An 18,275-nucleotide genomic window follows, 5' to 3' on the forward strand; every position below is an offset into this window, starting at 1 on the left:
TGGGTGAATCCCATCTTGGGCTTCTGAGGCTGTTCACTAGTGGTTCTAAAACCTTTTCTAAGGGCTTCCCTGGTGGCTCATCGGTAAAGAATCTGCCTGCCAGTGTAGGAGACATGGATTTGATCCCTGATCTGGGAAGATCCCAGGTGCCTTGGAGCAACTAAGCCCGGGCACCACAGCTACTGAGCTCTGGAGCCTGGGAGCCGCAACTACTGAAGCTCAATAGCCCTAGAGCCCATGCTGCACAACAACAAACGCCACCAGAGCGAGAATTCCGAGCACCACAGAGAGTAGCCCCTGCTCGCAGTAGAAAAAAGCCCACACAGCAACGAAGACCCAACACACTCCAAAATAAATGATAAAAAATAAAAAATTCTTTTCTAAATATTCTAATGCAGATTTTTATGTAACCGAGTCCTCCATCAAGCTACCCCAGGCAAACCAATTTTAGTTTAGCAAAGAAAAAAAATTAAAAAAAAAAAAACAAACACAAACCTAATGGAACTGTATGATCCAATGATTCTCCAGGAGATGGGGAAGGCAGTTACAATTTGTTTAAAGCCTCACAAGTGGTTTGATACTCTTTCTCCCATTGAGAATTACTGTGTTAGAGAATTCTTTTGAAAAACTGAATTCTGTACCTCCATCCTAGACACATCACAGAAGGCTCCTTCTTCGTATAGGGAAACCCACCAGATGAGGACAACTGTTATTCAGCCTCCACCCCCCACTTCCAAACCCTGTATCATTCCATCCCTAGGAAAAGCTCCCAGCATCCTTTACCTGTTCCTCTTGACCATCCTGGTTTCTCTACCTACATCTTGACGTGTGGTTTTCAGAAGTGGATGCAGTGCCTCAGCCAGAAAACAGGATTATCTACTTCTAGAACAGAAGTTCTCAGGACTGGCCAGTTCTGAGGAATCACTCTGGAGCTTGTAAATCCTGCACGTGCCCAGTGCTACGTTTCTGCCTCCATAGGTTTGGAGTAAACCTGTGTGCTTTACAAGTTCCCCAGAAGACTATAAGACCCGTTGTTAGTGGATTCTCTGCTGTTGAATCACCACCCTGGTTTAGTGGTCTGTTTGGCTTCCTTTTCATATGGATAGAGTCATTGTATGGAACATCGTATGCATATTTGCATGGGGCGGGGAGTGCTGGTTGATGAGTTCCCTTTCCCAGAACCTGGGAACCCTTTGGTGACCATGGACCCTCACGTGTTGCAGCCACACACAGCACCCTGACCTGCACGGCCCTGGAGTTCCAATGCCAGGATGGTGAGGCCTGCATCATGCTCTCCGAGCGCTGTGACGGCTTCCTGGACTGCTCGGACGAGAGCGATGAGCGCGCCTGCAGCGGTGAGTGTGGCCCCCAGGACCCCGGGCTCGGCCTCCACCCTGCTGGATGGGCCCCAGGGCAGAACCTCGTCAAGCTTTGCCTCAGTCTGAAAACGCCAAGATTCTTGCTCACTGTTGGAGCTCCAGAGGAGGCCTGTCCCACCTCTGATTCAGCCTCCAGCTCACCTTGCCCCTCTCAGAGAGATGCTGGTCAAGACTGGGGTTTTCATTTTGTTTTTTGCTTTAGTCTTTGTGTTGATGGGCTTCTCTGGTGGCTCAGAGAATAAAGAATCTGCCTGCAATGCAGGAGACCCAGGTTTGAACCCTGGGTTGGGAAGATTCCCTGGAGGAGGGCGTGGCAACCCACTCCAGTATTCTTTCCTGGAGAATTCCACAGACAGAGGAGCCTGGTGGGCTACAGTCCGTGGGGGTCTCAAAGAGTCGGACACCACTGAGCAACTAACCCACTGAGCGACTAACCCGTCACCACCTCAGGTTGAGGCATTGTTGCTCCTGCAGTGCCTCAGGCTTTGCGGTGGGGTGATCTCCATCCTTCTGTCTGAAATGCATTTAGCAATCTTTTGGGGGCTGTTATCACAGAATACCACTGACTTGGTGGCATGAAAGCAACAGAAACTTATCTCTCACAGTTCTGGAGGCTGGAAAGTCTGAGATTGAAGCCCAGCAGATTCAGTGTCTGGTGAGGGCCCACCTGTTGGTCCACGGACAGCCGTGTTCCGTGTTGTCCCATGGTGGAAGGAAGTGCTCTGGGGTCTCTTTTATGAAAACACTAGCCTCATTCACGAGGGCTCCGTCCTTAGGACCTAGTCACCTCCCGAGGACCCACCTTCTAGTACCGTCACATTGGGGTTGAGGCATCAGCATACGGATTCTGGGGCACACAAGCATCTCAGTCTGTAGCAATCACGGATCCCACCATGACAGTGTCCTTGGATTTGTGATATTCTCTGTTGAGAGTCAGGCTTGTTTCAGTGCAAACGAGGAGGTGAAATACAAGGAGAAATATCACAACTGGAAATTTAGGAGACCCTGGGGAAGGGTGGATAGGAATGTTTCAACTCTTCTTTTTCTGGGGTGTTTTAAGATGATGGTGGCCAGACCATGCAGAGCCCAGTAGGTTTGCTTGAAACCAAGGAACCTCTTGGGTCCTTTGAAATACAAGGATTTGTAAGACATCACTTGCTTTCTCCCCCTTTTCTCTCTCTAGAGGAATTAAATGTATACAAAATACAGAATCTTCAGTGGACAGCGGACTTCTCTGGGGATGTAACTTTGACCTGGATACGGCCCAAGAAGATGCCCTCCGCTTCTTGTGTGTATAACGTCTACTACAGGTGGGTCCCTTCTTTGCCACGGGAGAAGAAAATGATGTTTTTATTGCTCCCGGGTATTCCATAAACTCTTGTGTGTGCACCGAGCAACTCCGTTGACGGGTTCAGACATCTTGGCCACCCCATGCTGCTTTGATGCGATGCTCTCTTTGTTCTCTCGGCCAGGGTGGTTGGAGAGAGCATATGGAATACTCTGGAGACCCACAGCAATAAAACGAGCACAGTATTGAAAGTCTTGAAGCCAGACACCACATATCAGGTCAAAGTCCAGGTCCAGTGTCTGAGCAAGGTGCACGGTACCAACGACTTCGTGACCCTGAGGACTCCCGAAGGATGTGAGTGCCACAGGGACAAGCCCTTCTGTGGATTTTCAGAGTTTCCCAGGATGCTCAGGAACAGGGCAGAATCACTACATGTGCTGCCTATGTGCCTAAGTTTATAGTCCTGGCTGAGTCACTCTCCTTATTATATCACATAATTTTTTTTAAAAAAACACAATTCTGTTTTCTGAAGTATAGTTGATATGTAGTGTTTTAGGTAGGTATACAACAGAGTGATTCAGTTATACGTATATATCTCTCTTCTTTTTCAGATTCTTTTCTATTATAGGTTATTACAAGATATTGAATATAGTTCCCAGTGCTATACAGTAGGTCCTTGTTTATTGCTTCAACTATGCCCAACTCTTTGTGACCCCATGGACTGTAGCCTGCCAGGCTCCTCTGTCCATGGGATTTCCCAGGCAAGAATACTGGAGTGGGTTGCCATTTCCTTCTCCAGGGGAATCTTCCCGATCGAGGGATTGAACCCGCGTCTCTTATGTCTCCTGCATTGGCAGGCGGGTCCTTTACGACTAGGGCCACTTGGGAAGCCACTTTATATAGAGCAGTGTGTATCTGTTAATCCCAGAACTCTCATTTATCCCTTGACCCTTTTCCCCTTTCGTAACTATACATTTGTTTTTGACATCTTAACACAATTTTTTTTTTAAATTGAAGTATAATTGACCCACAACACTGTGCTAGTTCCAGATGTATGACATAGTGATTCCTTATTTGTGTAATTACAAACCGATCACCACGCATAATGTTTTTCTCTCTTAAGAGGTTAATTTGCTCTCCCCATCCCTGCCCTCTTTTGCATTTCTTACCTAGTTTCTGTCTCTGCCTTCCTTCTCTAGGTATTTCCCAGTATTTAGTGCTCAGGAGATCAGCGTCATTAACATATGAAGCGTGTCAGAAGTATCTGGGCATACTGTAAAGAAATTTACCAAAGCTCGAGCGTTATAGAGTTCCCTGCTTCCTCCCTCCTTCACAGTAGTTGACATTGGGTGACTGTGCTTATTCCCGTGACCTTTGCTCCCCAGGTTTTGTGAAACTTTCATTCTCGGTTGCTGTCAGAACCGTGTTTACATTTGGAGATGTTAATATGAACTCATGTTTATCTTAATGTGCATGCATGTGGTCACACATAAAATCTTGATAGGTATATGTATCTGCACAAGTTAGTATACCGCATGCATTTCCTTGTTTCCTCAACTGGGAAGGCCCAGAAAATCTTTGATAGCGGTGAGCACACCTGTCAGATCGAGGTTTCTAACGCCGTGCTTCAGGAAAAGGACACAGGGCTCCTTGAAGAAGTCCATGCCTGGGGAAGGAGATCGAGAAGATGGTCTTGCCAGAAAGTGAGGACGTGATAACTGCATGAAGGCCACCAGACAGAGCAAGACAAATATCACATGATAACGCTTATGTGTGGAATTGAGAAAAATGGTACAAACGAACTTATTTACAAAACAGAAATAGACACACAAACATAGAAACCAAACTTATGGTTAGCTAAGGAGAATTGAGGGGAGGCATAGATTAAGGGTTTAAGAAACTCTAGGAGATTGTGAAGGACAGGGAAGTCTGGCATGCTGCAGTCCATGGGGTCACAAAGAGTCTGACTTATGACTTATCAACTTATGAACAGTGGACAATAAATTAGGAGGTTGGGATTAACAGATTGAGACTACTGTATACAAAACAGACAAACAACAAGGACCTATTGCATAGTAGAGGGAGCTATACTTAGTATAGTTCTATAGAACTATAATCTATAGATTATATAATCTATAGAGGAAAAGAATCTAAAAAATACATGTATATGTATGTGCATATACATATAAATATATATATATGTATATATATGTATCTGTGTGTGTGTGTGTGTGTGTATGTGTATACACACATATATATAAATGAACTTCCCAGGTGGCGCTAGTGGTAAAGAACCCTCCTGCCAATACAGGAGACATAAGAGATGTGGCTTCAGTCCCTGGGTCGGAAAGATCCCCTGGAGGAGGGCATGGCAACTCACTCCAGTACTCTTGCATGGAGAATCCCATGGACAGCAGCCACAGTCCATAGGGTCACAAAGAGTCAGACACGACTAAAGCGACCTAGCACCCACGCACATTTATGTAAATATGAGAGTTCAGGGCAGCTGCCTGTGACAATCAAGATCTCAGCCTGGAAGCCCAGGGCCAGTGCTGACTTAACCTACCCAGGTGATTCCGTCCTGCAGCCCTTAGCAGCCCCCGGCCTATGTCAGACTCCCTGAGCCATGGTTGGTCTGACGGGTGGACAGCAGGGAGGAAAGGTGTTCCATCAGCGGGAAGACCAAGCTCACAGCCCTTTCTAGTGCACAGGTTCCCTGCTGCCCTGGATTCTTTCTTGTGTGTGTTTTAAGCTCAGGGAAGTTCCTCCGTTTGACAAGGATGCAGATGGATTCTAACCCCACGTGGCTTCTTTTCCAGTGCCAGACGCCCCTCAGAACCTCCAGCTGTCGCTCCACAGGGAAGTGGAAGGAGTGATCGTGGGCCACTGGGCCCCTCCCGCCCACACCCACGGCCTCATTCGGGAGTACATCGTAAGGCCCTCCCAGGAGCGGGCAGTGCGTGTGGGTGAGCGTGGGAGATGGCTGGGTCTTCTGGAGCAGAATCGTGTCCTGTGTGATGAGGACTTGGTTTGGTACCGCCTTATAAATAATCATCCATTCGCTGGGACACTTTGCATCTCACCTTCCCCTCTCTCCTCCTGCCTTTTTGTAAGGTGTTAACGATGCCCAGACCTTTGGTACCTGTTCATGGTATAGTGTTTTTATTTTTATTTTTCTCTCTCTTTAGGTAGAATACAGCAGGAGTGGTTCCAAGATGTGGGCCTCCCAGAGAGCTCTTAGCAACTTTACTGAAATAAGGAACCTGCTGGTCAACACTCAGTACACGGTCAGAGTGAGTGTTCACACACGTTTCAGCCGTCTGGCTGGGTGGCCTGGGAACGTGGGGAGATAGTTGCACTTTCGTGAGAACTCCGTGCCTTCTTTTACGAGGTGCTGACTAGTGGTCTGCTCAATACCCAGCCCCTTGCTCTGGGAGCTCATGTTTTCTTTAAGTTTCTCAAACCAAGGCTACATAGATAACTCAAAATCATCCTTCACTCAAACAACTGAGAATTGATTATTAATGCAGCTCTCCCTGCTGTTAACCCAGATATTCTGCTAGCGTTCCAGTTCCGATTTCTTTTGCACCCACCTCTTTTCTGCTTATCTTTAGCTGCAGGGAGAGACAGAGCTGTGATAAGTGGCATTTATGAAATGATCTTCTGGTGTTTTTAAGAAATAGATTGTCAACATCTTCAGTAGAAAAGAGAGTTTATGCAAAACATCTTTTGAGACCATAGAGTGCATTCATAAGCTCCCTTACACAGAGAGTCTCATACCTGTGTATGATTATGCATATATATGGACATACATATGCACGCACGTACGCACTCCCTCTCACACACCTGTCCTTTAGAAAAACTTTGACACCTGTCAATCAACAGAAATTTTGTAATTTCAGTGTTGTCACAATTCCCTTTCCCCAGGTTCCCTCCTGTGCTCTCTCTCCCTGTCTTACTTCCCTTGCAGGCACCTCAGACTGTCTTGCATCCCTCTGTGTGTATTTCTTCCACTCATATTGCCAAAGCCTCACCCCTTTTGCCCACTTGGGATTCTCGCTGTGTGGCATGTTGCCTTTATTTCATACTAATTCACACTCTGATTTGAAAGGTGGCTGCGGTGACCAGTCGTGGAATAGGAAATTGGAGCGATTCTAAATCCATTACCACCATAAAAGGACAAGGTAAATGATTCCAGCATTTGCAGATTTAGAGAAGATGGAAACCCTTAGAAAAAACTCTGTGTGACTGGCAAATGAAGAGGCATAGATCAGAATAGTTCACACAACCTCCCTCCCCACAACAGGTGAACTTCTCTGGGTGTCTCTGTTGTGCTTTAGACGTGAAGTCTTTTTGGGGGGACCATTGATCATTCCTCCTTCTATATGGAACTGGACATCTGTTGTAGCAAAAGCATACAGGTGGATTTCTGTAGGTCGTCATGCCCAGCTCTGCTTCTCAGGCGGAGTATCTGTGACATAAGGAGTCCTCCTTTCTCAGCCAAGATAAAGATGGTCTTGTCCATTTCGTCTGTGGGGTGTTGTAAGAGAGTGCCACTCGTTACTGCCCTGGGGCAGCCACCAACAACACGTAGGTGGTGGTTTCTATCTCTCTATCCCTAGAGCTGGTCAAAGTCATGGACCTGGAAGGCTTTCCTGCCAGTTGCTCTGCATATACCAGCTTATCTCGTTGAGCCCTCAGAACAACTATAAGGACAGATAAGGGACTGGAAAGGTTGTGTCATTTGCACATAGAGCTGGGGTTGGAACCTGATCTGCTGACTCCAGAACCTGAGCCCTGAACCACTGCAGGGCCTGCCTCCTGGGCGGGGCTCCTCACTTGGCACGTGTGCCTCACATGTGCTGCCACCCCATCCTCGGTGTGGAGTAGGAGCCGATGAAATCACAGATGAGTGAGTGAACTGAAGCAAGTAAACGAAAGGCTCTGGCACTCTGTGGGAGACGCACCAGCTCATCTTCCTGATCTTAGCCTTGGCACTTTCATTTCTGGATTGGCGCGTGGGTACGAAAGCTGGAAATGCCACCAGGAATGTGACTGGGGGATTTTGCTTTAGCCTGAGCCTGTGAGAAATAGGCTCTGGGTCTTGGAGAGTCACTGTCTGGTTGCCTTTGAAAACATGGGTTGGTTGAGATCAGGGCAGGGGCCAAGCTGAACTTCATGAAGCCAGCCAGTCCATGGAGCAGGGAGATTGTACATATTGGAAAATGTGTGCTGAGGTCACAGTTCCTTAGAGTTGTGGTTGTTTTTTTTTTTTTTAGTTATTTTTGGCTGTGCTGGGTCTTTGTTGTTGCAAGGGTTTTTCTCTGGTTGCAGCAAGCAAAGACTACTCTAGAGTGCTGTGCTTGGGCTTCTCATTGTAGTAGCTTCTCTTGTTGCAGAGAATGGGCCCTACTTCAGTTGTTGCAGCTCGTGGGTTCTAGAGCACAGGCTCAATAGCTGTGGCTTAGTTGTTCTGCATCATGTGGGATCTTCCTGGACCAGGGATCGAACTGTTCTGCATTGGCAGGTGGATTGTTTGCCACTGAGCCACCAAAGAAGCTCCTCCCCTGGAGTTTTGATTGTGGTATTATTTTCCTCTACAATCAGTCAGAACATACTGACCATACCTACTGAAAAGGAGGGACATTGGAAAGTCATCAGAAAAACAGGTAGCATCTTGAATTCCTCATCACAGTTCACACCTGCATTTGAAAATCTCAGTGGTTGGGGGTTGCTTCTCTCAGGAGACCTGCGTTCGATCCCTGGGTCAGGAAGATCTCCTGGAGAAGGAAATAACAATCCACTCCAGTATTCTTGCCTGGGAAATCCCATGGATAGAGGAGCCAGGTGGGCTACAAGTCCATGGGGTTGCAAAGAGTCGGACATGACTTAGCGATTAAACAACAACAACAGTGATTTTTAGGATGAACCTCAACTCCTCATACGTGTATTGGTTAAAAGGCAACTGTGTGCAGAGTCAAAGAGCATGTGTTATGATCTGTCTGTGACCTCGGGTCCTAGTAATGTAAGAAGATGGGGTCCTAGTAATGTAAGAAGATGGGGTTTGAAACAGCAGGAGCATCTCCCAGAATCACCACCCAGAATTAGTGGACACAGTGGGTTAATGGTAAAAACAGCCAACATATTTTGAGCACTGCAGCAAGCACCTTACAGGTTGTTTTTATAGGAATGTATCTCTTAATCCTTAGCAACCCTGTAAGTATTCTTAAACTCATTTGGTAGCTGAGGAAACTGAGATTTGGAGAGGATTGTGCTGTAACTCCCGCCACTACGATTACAACCCAGGTCAGGTTTATAGCAGCACCTGAACTATTTTGCTCTGAGCTGGCTGCCTGCAACTCCTAATACCCTTTCTTCTTCTGCATGCTGTATTTTCCTCAAGCCCACTTTTATTGAACATCTAGAGAGACTCCTGTAATGTTCGAACCATCTCTTTGCCACCAAGTCTTAGCTACTCCTTTGGGTCTTTCTTGCCTTGCTGATTTAAAAGGCACATGTGCTGAGAATCTAATCCATGTGAATATTATATTCTGATGATGCTGACCCCATCAAGCCCTCTTAGGTTACACTTGCAGCACACTCTTGGGTTTCTGGTGGGTAGACATTCAAAATGACCAGCGTGGAGCTATTCACTTGAGCCAAGAGGAATCTTGTTCTCTTTGCTGCCCTCTCCTTGTCCCCTCAGCTCTCAGGCTGAGCTGTGGTCTTTTTGTTTTTTTTTTAATTAATTAATTAATTGGGCAACATGGAGTCTTAATTGTGGCACGCAGGATATTCCGGTGGGGTGCACAGACTCCCTAGTTGTAGTGCACGGGCTTAGTTGCTCTGTGGCACGTGGGGTCTTAGTTCCCCGACCAGGATTGAACCCACATCCCCTGCATTGCAAGGCAGATTCTTAACCACTGGACCACCAGGGAAATCCCAAGCTCTGGTCTTTATGAGGATGCCAGTATCTCATCAGGTCTTTAATCTGTCGTGGGTGGGACTTTATCGGGAAGAGAGAAAGGGAACTTTGAGTATCAAGACAGGTCTTATTTTAGTGAATTTTGCCATCTCTGTGAAGTACAGATGCTATCTCTAGGTTTAGCAAGGACAGGTAACTCGCCCCAGGGCACACGGTTGCTAAGTGTCTCAACAGGAATTTGAATTCCAGGGCCCAGATTCTTTCCATTTCGTCCCACATACATCTATAAGTTAGGACTTAAGATTTAGCATGCTGTCAACCTTGAAAAAGGACCTGAGGCCACTGGGACTTCGTTGGTGCCAGTAAACGTGGTTCCTAGTGTGACCCCCAGACTTTTCAGAACCAGGCTGAGGCTGGGCTGACATGGGGCATTTACATAATGGCACTTTTCTGCTCGACCTAATTGCCAGGATAGCTGACCCAGCCGAGATAGTTCTGTGTTCACCCGGCAACTGTGGACCCAGTCTCAGGACAACAGTGGTAACAGCGATAGAAGAGTCAGAACTGCCAAAGCAATGCCCTTTCTTCCCCAACTGAAAGATCGCTTTGTCCCTTGAGTTGAAAACTGTGAAGTCCTGCCTTCTTCACTTTTCATCACATGGTTTCTCTCTTTGAATCCGTTTTTTGTTCTCAGTGATCCCACCACCAGACATCCGCATTGACAGCTACGGTGAAAATTTTCTAAGCTTTACCCTCTCCGTGGACACGGACATCAAGGTAACGTGGACATTTCAAGCCAGCAGTCGGGTGGGGCTTTACTTTGCGTGGGAACTGATAGAGCAGAGGACAGGAAGATTAAGAGAAGAGAATGATCTGTTCCAGCGAAGCTAAAATACCACACCTAGGTTGGCTCCTTCCCCCACGGAGAACAACTGGAGTCTCCCATGTAATTATTCTGCCTCAGCCTGGTGCCTTTTTTTTTTTTTTTAACCATATAATTAAATGGTTCACAGCTACAGTGCAAATAAAGAGCTGGTGTTAACAGAAAATGTTTGCCCTGTAATTTTCAGCTTTATTGGATTTCCTGGTGCTGAGCACTAATGCAGAGGTTCCCTCAGTGGAAGACAGTCTTAGGGAAGAGTCAGATACCCTGGACACATATCCACCTGTGTGCACCCGGGGTCCTTCCCCCTCCAGCACCTTCATCCCCTCTGCTCGGTCCATCAGCGTGGCCACCTTCCCCGTAGTTATCTGTGTCCCCTGGTTGCTCAGGTTGCCGTTCACCTTCCACGGTGTTTTTCCTGTCTGTTTTTCCTCACATCTGTCCCAGTTTGTGAAGTTGTGGTGGATCAAAGGCCTGCAGAGTCTCTGTGCCATTGACTGTGGTCTCATGCTCTTGGCTTCAGGGACCGCTGAAGCCAGAAATGGCCGTGTGTAGACCTTGTCTTTGTAGTCTTTGGTCCTGAACACATTTTAATTTGAGCCATTGCCTAATATTTTTAAAGACCTTTAGATCAAATCTTTCTGTGAGCTCAGGACTCAGAAGAGGTAGTCTTTCCTGACTCATGGATATATTTGCTCCTATTAGACAGTGTCTGCTTCCCTGGTGGCTCAGTCAGTTAAGCATCTGCCCACAATGCGGGGGACCTAGATTTGATTCTGGGCCAGGAAGATCCCCTGGAGAAGGGAATGGCAAACCCACTTCAGTATTGTTGCCTGGAGAAGCCCATGAGATCTGACCAAGCCACCTTTGTTGTGACCTCTTGGCCTTGACTACAAGGACTATCTAAGCTAAGCATGCGCGTGTGTGCTAAGTTGCTTCAGTCGTGTCTGACTCTTTCTGACCCTATAGACTATAGCCTGCCAGGCTCCTCTGTCTGTGGGATTCTCCTGGCAGGAATACTGGGGTGGGTTGCCATGCCCTTCTTTAGGGGCTCTTCCTGACCCAGGGACCGAACCTGCATCTCCTGCAGCTCCTGCACCGCAGGTGGCTTCTTGACCGCTCAGCCACGAGGGATGCCCATCTGAGCTAAGATGGCTCCTTAACTACTATAATCTAATCACCTTTTCAATTTTTCTTCTTTCTTCCTTTTTAGTTGGTTCTTGTCCTTTTATTTTGCATTAAATTTTTTTTTGTTTCATTGAATCTATTTAAAAACATTTTTAAATTGGAGTATAATTGTGTTAGTTTCTGCTGTACATTAACATGAATCAATTATAGGTGTACATATATCCTCTCTCTCGAGCCTCCCTCCTTCCATCCCACCCCTCTGGGTCATCACAGAGCACCGAGCTAATCTCCCTGTGCTATGCAGCAACTTCCCACTGGCTATCTACTGTACACATGGTAGTGTGTATATGTTTGTCCCATCCTCTCCTTCTGGCCCTGTATCCACAAGTTCATTCTGTATGTCTGCGTCTCAGTTCCCGTCCTGCAAATAGATTCATCAGTAACATTTTTCTAGATTGCATATATATATATATATATATATATATATATATATGTATGTTAATACATGATAGAATCTATATTATAAATTGTTTCACCTTCATTTTTAGAAGTAGGGAGGCGTATGAGTATTCCGTGTTAGCACAAACGGAACTGGTCTAAGGATCCGAAGGACCAGCCCACTCTTGGTAAGAAGGCAGGTACCCAAGGAACAGCAGGGACGTTCTTCCTTTCGTGTCTGGTGAGGCCTGTGCGTGTGCACTGCCCAGGTAACATGCTCTTGATTCTTGGCAGGTGAATGGCTATGTGGTGAACCTCTTCTGGTCGTTTGACACCCACAGACAGGAGAAGAGAACGCTGAACTTCCGAGGGACCGTCTTGTCACAGAAAGGTAGCGTCCTGGAGCTAGTCGGTGTGTAAGCGGGAAGGAGGAAGGCTAGACTGAGGCCTTCCTGGCAGTAGAGCTTGTGCGGGGCGGGGGGGCGGGAAAGGCGAGGGGTCTTCTCTGCAGCCGTTCTGAGTGGGCCCGTGTTGTCCATGGAGGATCCTGTCAGTGGCTCCTGAGCCCAGGTGAGGAATCCACTGGGTGGTTCCCCAAATCCCCCTTCTAATCTCATGACTCTTCAGGGAAGTTGGAGGCTTAAAAAGGATGAAACGCTGGGAAGAAGTCGGATTAACCTTTTACAGATGATGTTTTTCCCTCCCCAAAGAATTCTCAGGATTAGTTACCTCTCTTTTTACTCCGCTGGTTCGCTCCTCCTTTGCTGATATTAATAAAGGTGGTGTAGGGCTGCTGCATAATTGGCGTTTTGTAAATACTTTTTGAACAAATGGGCCAACAGACTGAGAGAAGAAAGGGTTCCAGTTCCTCTTGAATCTGTGCAAATAGTGAGTCTCAAAGTCCTCATATCTGAAAATAGGCTAAAGGAAGGATTTTAATTGATTCTAAGACAAAACCTTCAACGGCCAAGGCTGCAGGTGAATGTAGAGGAGGACATGAGAGCTTCTTTTCCCTTCGAACCTGTTCACAAAGTACTTCCAATCCTAACAAGTATTCTATAATATATGTATACACATACATAAGTTGCCCAAGGAGGTTTTGCAAGAGTAAAGCTATCATTGAGTACTTAGTGTGTGCAAGCATTTACCCAGCAGGTAACCTAACACCTCGAAAACGATGCTGCGGGATATCCTCATTTTATGGATCAGAACATAAGGTTCAGGGATCGAATGGTTCCCTCAGAAGGCAGCAGAGCCGGGATTGGAAGCCACATCTCTAATTCTGAAGGCTGCGATCTCATTGCCCCCACTTCACGCCAAGAGAAACTGGCAGAGTCGGGGACAAAAGTCCTAGCAGCCATGCCTGAGACCCACAAAGGGCCTGCTTCATGCCAGGGGCCATGCAAAGCACTTGCTGACGAGCATTTTCTTTTTTGTTCCCTGCAACAGCGCCACTGTAAGGGCTGTTATTCTTCCGCATCTTACCAACAAGGGTATGGACTTGGAGAGTTTGGATAGTTCATTCTTGGCTTCTGCAACCATGAAGCATAGAGTCAGGCCTTGAACCCAAGTCCTCTTGATTCCAAAGGCTGTCCTCTTAGCATATCCTTCTCTTTTTATCTGCTTGATATTTATTTCTACTGAAATATAGTTGATTTACAATGATAACAATGATTTACAACGTTACATTTACAATGTTTAATTCCCATTAAGCATATCCTTCTTATGGCTCACTGCTCTTTTAGTTTCTGATGACATTTTCCCTACTTAGAAAGGGGCACCTGTTTATTACAGAAAATTTAGAAAACAAAAAAATGTATAATAAAATTTTTGAATTCCTATAATTTCACTTCCTAGGGAAACCACTTTTATTAATAATTTTGAGTATCTCCTAACTTCGTACTTTTCCTCCTCATTGACTTCTTTATATATACTATATATACTTTTACCTCCTGCCTTTTTTACTGAACCTAAATCACAGAATTTTCTAGTCACACTATGTATTCTTGGAAACAACTTCTAGTGGCTGTGTTCATGGAATGCACATGAAGTTCACAGATGCATCTTATTTAACTGTTGCCTTGTTGCTGGGTGATCAGATGATTATACTTTTTTCTGCTGAAACAAATACGGTGACAGACCTCCTGGTTGTACAAATTTTTGGATCCCTCTCTTGTACCTGGATTGAAGGTTATCAAGGATTTCAAGACCCTCACAAGGCCAGATGGCTCTCCACAAGAATCGTACCAATTTATATCCACAGCTGGTTGGCCTTAAAGGAATTTTTTCCATGCCCATGCACTATGTTATTTGCAGTTTTCATTAATAAATCATGCCAAGTGAATTCGTAAAGTAATAAACATCCTACAACATGAAGGACTCACTTAAATGGAGAGGTTACATTGAAAAAAGTAGGTACACTTCTCTGGTGGTCCAGGGGTTAACATTCCATGCTGCCAACACAGAGGGTGAGAGTTCGATCCCTGGTTGAGGAGCTAAGATCCTACATGCCGCATGGCACAGTCAAAAGATAAAAAGGAAAAAAATGTAAAAAAATAAGGTGTACATATAAAGATACATGCAAAAGAAGATTTTTTTTTTAATTTAAAAATAGAGTGTGCATATAAAGATCACTGCTCCAACCCTTTGTCCCTGTTTCCCCAGTTGGTAACCTGACAGCTCATACGCCCTACGAAATTTCTGCCTGGGCCAAGACCGACTTGGGGGACAGTCCTCTGGCATTCAAGCGTGTCACAACCAGAGGGGTCCGCCCCCCTGCCCCAAGCCTCAAAGCCAAGGCCATCAATCAGACGGCAGTGGAATGTACCTGGACCGGCCCCAGGAATGTGGTAAGTCAGCCTGGATGACCTCCAGCCTGGATGACCTCTGCAGAGTGAGGATGGACCCTCCCCTGGCACTAGACCACCGGACACCCCCAGGGCTTCCCCCATCGCTGCTTTTTTTCCTTATCCCAAACACAAGCTACTCTTTTGGTCAGCTCTGGATTACCTCCAAGAGGCACCTGACATCCCTTTCTAAAACCTGGCCTGGCATCTAAGAAGAAAGAACCCCTGTTGTTTAAGCCGAGTATGAAGAGGGGTCCCGTTCCTAATCAGGCGCTTGGAGGGGGGGGTCTCACCTGGGGATGGGTGAGAAGTCAGTTGCTTTGACAGTGAGTATTGCACCTGAGGACCATGCCCGGGCTCCTCTAGCCCCTCCCCACGCGGGGGATCCCCTACCCACAGGTTGTCTTCTCGGGCGCACCCCCCACACACACACCAGACATGCCTCCCTATTCATTCCAGGGCCCCCACTGCACTTGTACTTGGGTCTTTTTGTTTCTTTTTTTTTTTTTTTTTAAAGCATTTGATGCACTGGGATTAGATCTGTGCTTCTTTTTGAGTCTGGTTTTGCTTTCCCCCCCTCCGCAGTGCGCACCTTCCTTTGCTTTTAGGCACACCTTCCCAGGGCTGTTTTCGTGCCATGTCTTCTGCTCTGTCTTCCCTGGAATCCTTACCCCTCCTGCTGTGCAGTCAAATCCTAGCTCTTCTACTTGGTCTCCTTCCCTTAGGAACTAAATCCTTAAGAGTTGGTGCCATTCAGCCTGTTTCATCAGACACTGTGAATCTGATTTGATACCTTCTGTCTCCTCTCATCTCCCTAACTAGCTGATAAGATCTTGAAGGGAAGGGTCGTTTTCTGAGTTTTCCAATTGGAAAAGTGTATGGGACTAAATCTGTAAGAATCCCCAGTGGCTGGTAAGGAGGAATTGGCCTTTGTCTTCTGAGGGCACATCCAGTGTGCATTGGGGGCAGGACTCGTTCATGGGGAAAGAACCAAGATTTGCCAGTAATTGTCTGTGAGCTCAGCCGGGAAGAAGGAAGAGGAGGTGAGAGTTGTTGAGCACCTACTGTGTGCCAGGCATGATGCCCACCCTCCATCCATGGTCTCCTTCTTCCTACTTTTATCAGCACTGTGGGGTAAATGTTTCTGCTCTACCAGTGAGGAGACCACGGCTCGGAGGGGTGAGGTCACTGGCCACAATCAAGGGTTAGTAAGCAGCAGACTGACTTAGAGCTCAGGTCCAGCTGGAGTAACAGCCTGGGCTCTTCTGTTGCTCTTGAACCTCACTCTGAAGCAGGGACAGGGATGAGATGCCCAGAGCCACCCCCTGGGCTCTGTTTTACCTGGAACTGGACTCTCCTCAGAGAGGGACCTCTGTCTCTGGTTTATGTACCTAACTCAGGCCTACCTACCTGTCACACCCAGCCATCTGCACAGAGTGGGGCGTTGTGTATAGAGCACTGGTCTGCGACTTGATTTTAGTGTCTTATCACGTGTGAACTTGGAGAAGGAGCCTCCTCCATGTTGAGAGTGCTTGCACTCATGATAGCCTTCTGCGGGTCAGGGGCCTGTGGAGTCCCCTGAATGAAGCTCTCAAATCCCACCTATCTCCAGCTCACTGTGGATGCTGGAGTCTCACCCAGAGTTGTTGTCTCCACCACAAGACCTGTTCCCATCACTGTCAAGTGTGGCTTTCATACACCCTGGCTCCCTAGGCTCTGGGGTCCCCTTTCCTGGCTCGTGGCTGGAGCCTCCACCACGTGCTGGCCACAGGCCCATTCTCTCCAGGGTCAGACCTGCCTGCACCCTGGGCCCCCCTCTGCTATCCCATCTGAGCTCGCTCATTCCCCTATTCCTGCTCCCTTCCTATTTGTTTATCTGGGACATTAGAATCCCTGATGGGTTTCCTGCACCCCCAGGGCTTCTCCAGACCTGTACGGTTTTCAAGTCCCCTGTCTTGCCTGCTTATATGCTCATGGAGAAAATGCCCTCTGTCTCTACCTTACAAAGAAAACTTTCTCACACTTACCCTGTTATAAACACTCTCAGCCTTCACTTTTCCCCCTACAAGGGCCATCAGACTCCCACCTCCTGCTTTAAACTCCATGTATATCACTTAAGGTTAAGAATGGCCACATAGAACAGGAATGGCTTTCAACAGTTTATTTCCCTCCTAATTATGAGTTGTTCAGAGTTTAGAGTTCAGCCATCCGGGGCTTCTATAACAGCAACATGGTTTGATCCATTTCCCAGTCCCTACTGACAAAGGTCTGTATAGTCAAAGCTGTGGTTTTTCTTATATGGATGTGAGAGTTGGAACATAAAGAAAGCTGAGCACTGAAGAATTGATGCTTTCAAACCGTGGTGATGGAGAGACTCTTGAGAGTCTTTTGGACAGCAAGGAGATGAAACCAATCGATCCTAAAGGAAATTAACCCTGAATATTCATTGGAAGGACTGATGCTGAAGCTGAAGCTCTAATACTTTGGCCAATTGATGGGAAGAACTGACTTATTGGAAAAGACCCTGATGCTGGGAAAGATTGAGGGCAAAAGAAAAAGGGGGGCAACAGAGGATGAGGTGGTTGTGTGGCATCACTGATTGAATGGCCATGAGTTTGAGCAAACTCCAGGAGATGGTGATGGACAGGGAAGCCTGGCGTGCTGCAGCCCACGGGGTTGCAAAGAGTTGAACACAGCTTAGTGACTGAACAACAACAACAGCCAGTCCCCTGCCACCCTGGCCTGTGGCATCACCTTGCAGTCCAGGGATTGGACTGGACCACATCACCATGTGTATTCCAGGCAGCGGGAGGGAGGAAGAAGTACTCTCCCTGTATTTCCATGAGCCCCCACGGAGGTCCCGCCCGGCATGTCTGCTGACATCCTGTTGAGCATCCCTGTCACCTGGCCTCTCCTGCCTGGAGGAGGGAGGTGGGATGCAGGCATGTTTCCAGGTAGCAACTCTCGCTAAGAACCAGGATTCTACTGTGGGAGGGGGGGAGGAGGACAGGGACCTGCTGGGCAGCCAGCAGTGTCCGCCCTCCCTCCACACGCTCTCTCCACCAGCTTGCACGCTTGCTACCCCCATCACGCTAGAAGAGTGTCCCCACTTCTTGGTCATTCCCTCTTTTCCCCAGCTTATCATGCAGTCTTCTAGTATAGCTTCCAGGAGTTTCATATTTACCACTTGTTATTTATAAATCTGTTTTTCTTCTTTGCCTGGCTTTCCTCAAGAAAGCAAGCTCTGAGGACAGAGACCACGTCTTGTTTATCTTCGTAGGTGGGAAGCCACTGCCTAGCCCAGGGTGCCTTCTCGGTAAATGCTGATGAAATAGATGCCGAATGAAGACTTCTTTGTGAGCTCATGTGGAGCGGTTTCCAGGGTCTT

The 18,275-nt window shown here is 47.1% G+C and overlaps 1 protein-coding gene across 3 annotated transcripts in view; it reads left to right on the top strand.

Annotated features, from left to right (window-relative positions):
• Positions 1-18,275, top strand: part of SORL1 (sortilin related receptor 1) — a 164,536-nt gene that overhangs the window by 130,625 nt on the left and 15,636 nt on the right. For all 3 annotated transcript variants that reach the window (XM_081541638.1, XM_081541637.1, XM_081541636.1), the window contains exons 33-41: positions 1,224-1,355; positions 2,563-2,689; positions 2,852-3,021; positions 5,487-5,599; positions 5,856-5,960; positions 6,779-6,851; positions 10,287-10,369; positions 12,336-12,432; positions 14,706-14,890. In XM_081541638.1, the coding sequence (XP_081397764.1) occupies positions 1,224-1,355; positions 2,563-2,689; positions 2,852-3,021; positions 5,487-5,599; positions 5,856-5,960; positions 6,779-6,851; positions 10,287-10,369; positions 12,336-12,432; positions 14,706-14,890 (1,085 nt within the window). The remainder of the gene's footprint in view (positions 1-1,223; positions 1,356-2,562; positions 2,690-2,851; positions 3,022-5,486; positions 5,600-5,855; positions 5,961-6,778; positions 6,852-10,286; positions 10,370-12,335; positions 12,433-14,705; positions 14,891-18,275) is intronic.

The sequence above is a fragment of the Giraffa tippelskirchi genome, chromosome 11 (assembly GCF_054371585.1).
Source record: "Giraffa tippelskirchi isolate mGirTip1 chromosome 11, T2T-mGirTip1v1.2.pri, whole genome shotgun sequence".
Classification (NCBI taxonomy): Eukaryota; Metazoa; Chordata; class Mammalia; order Artiodactyla; family Giraffidae; genus Giraffa; species Giraffa tippelskirchi.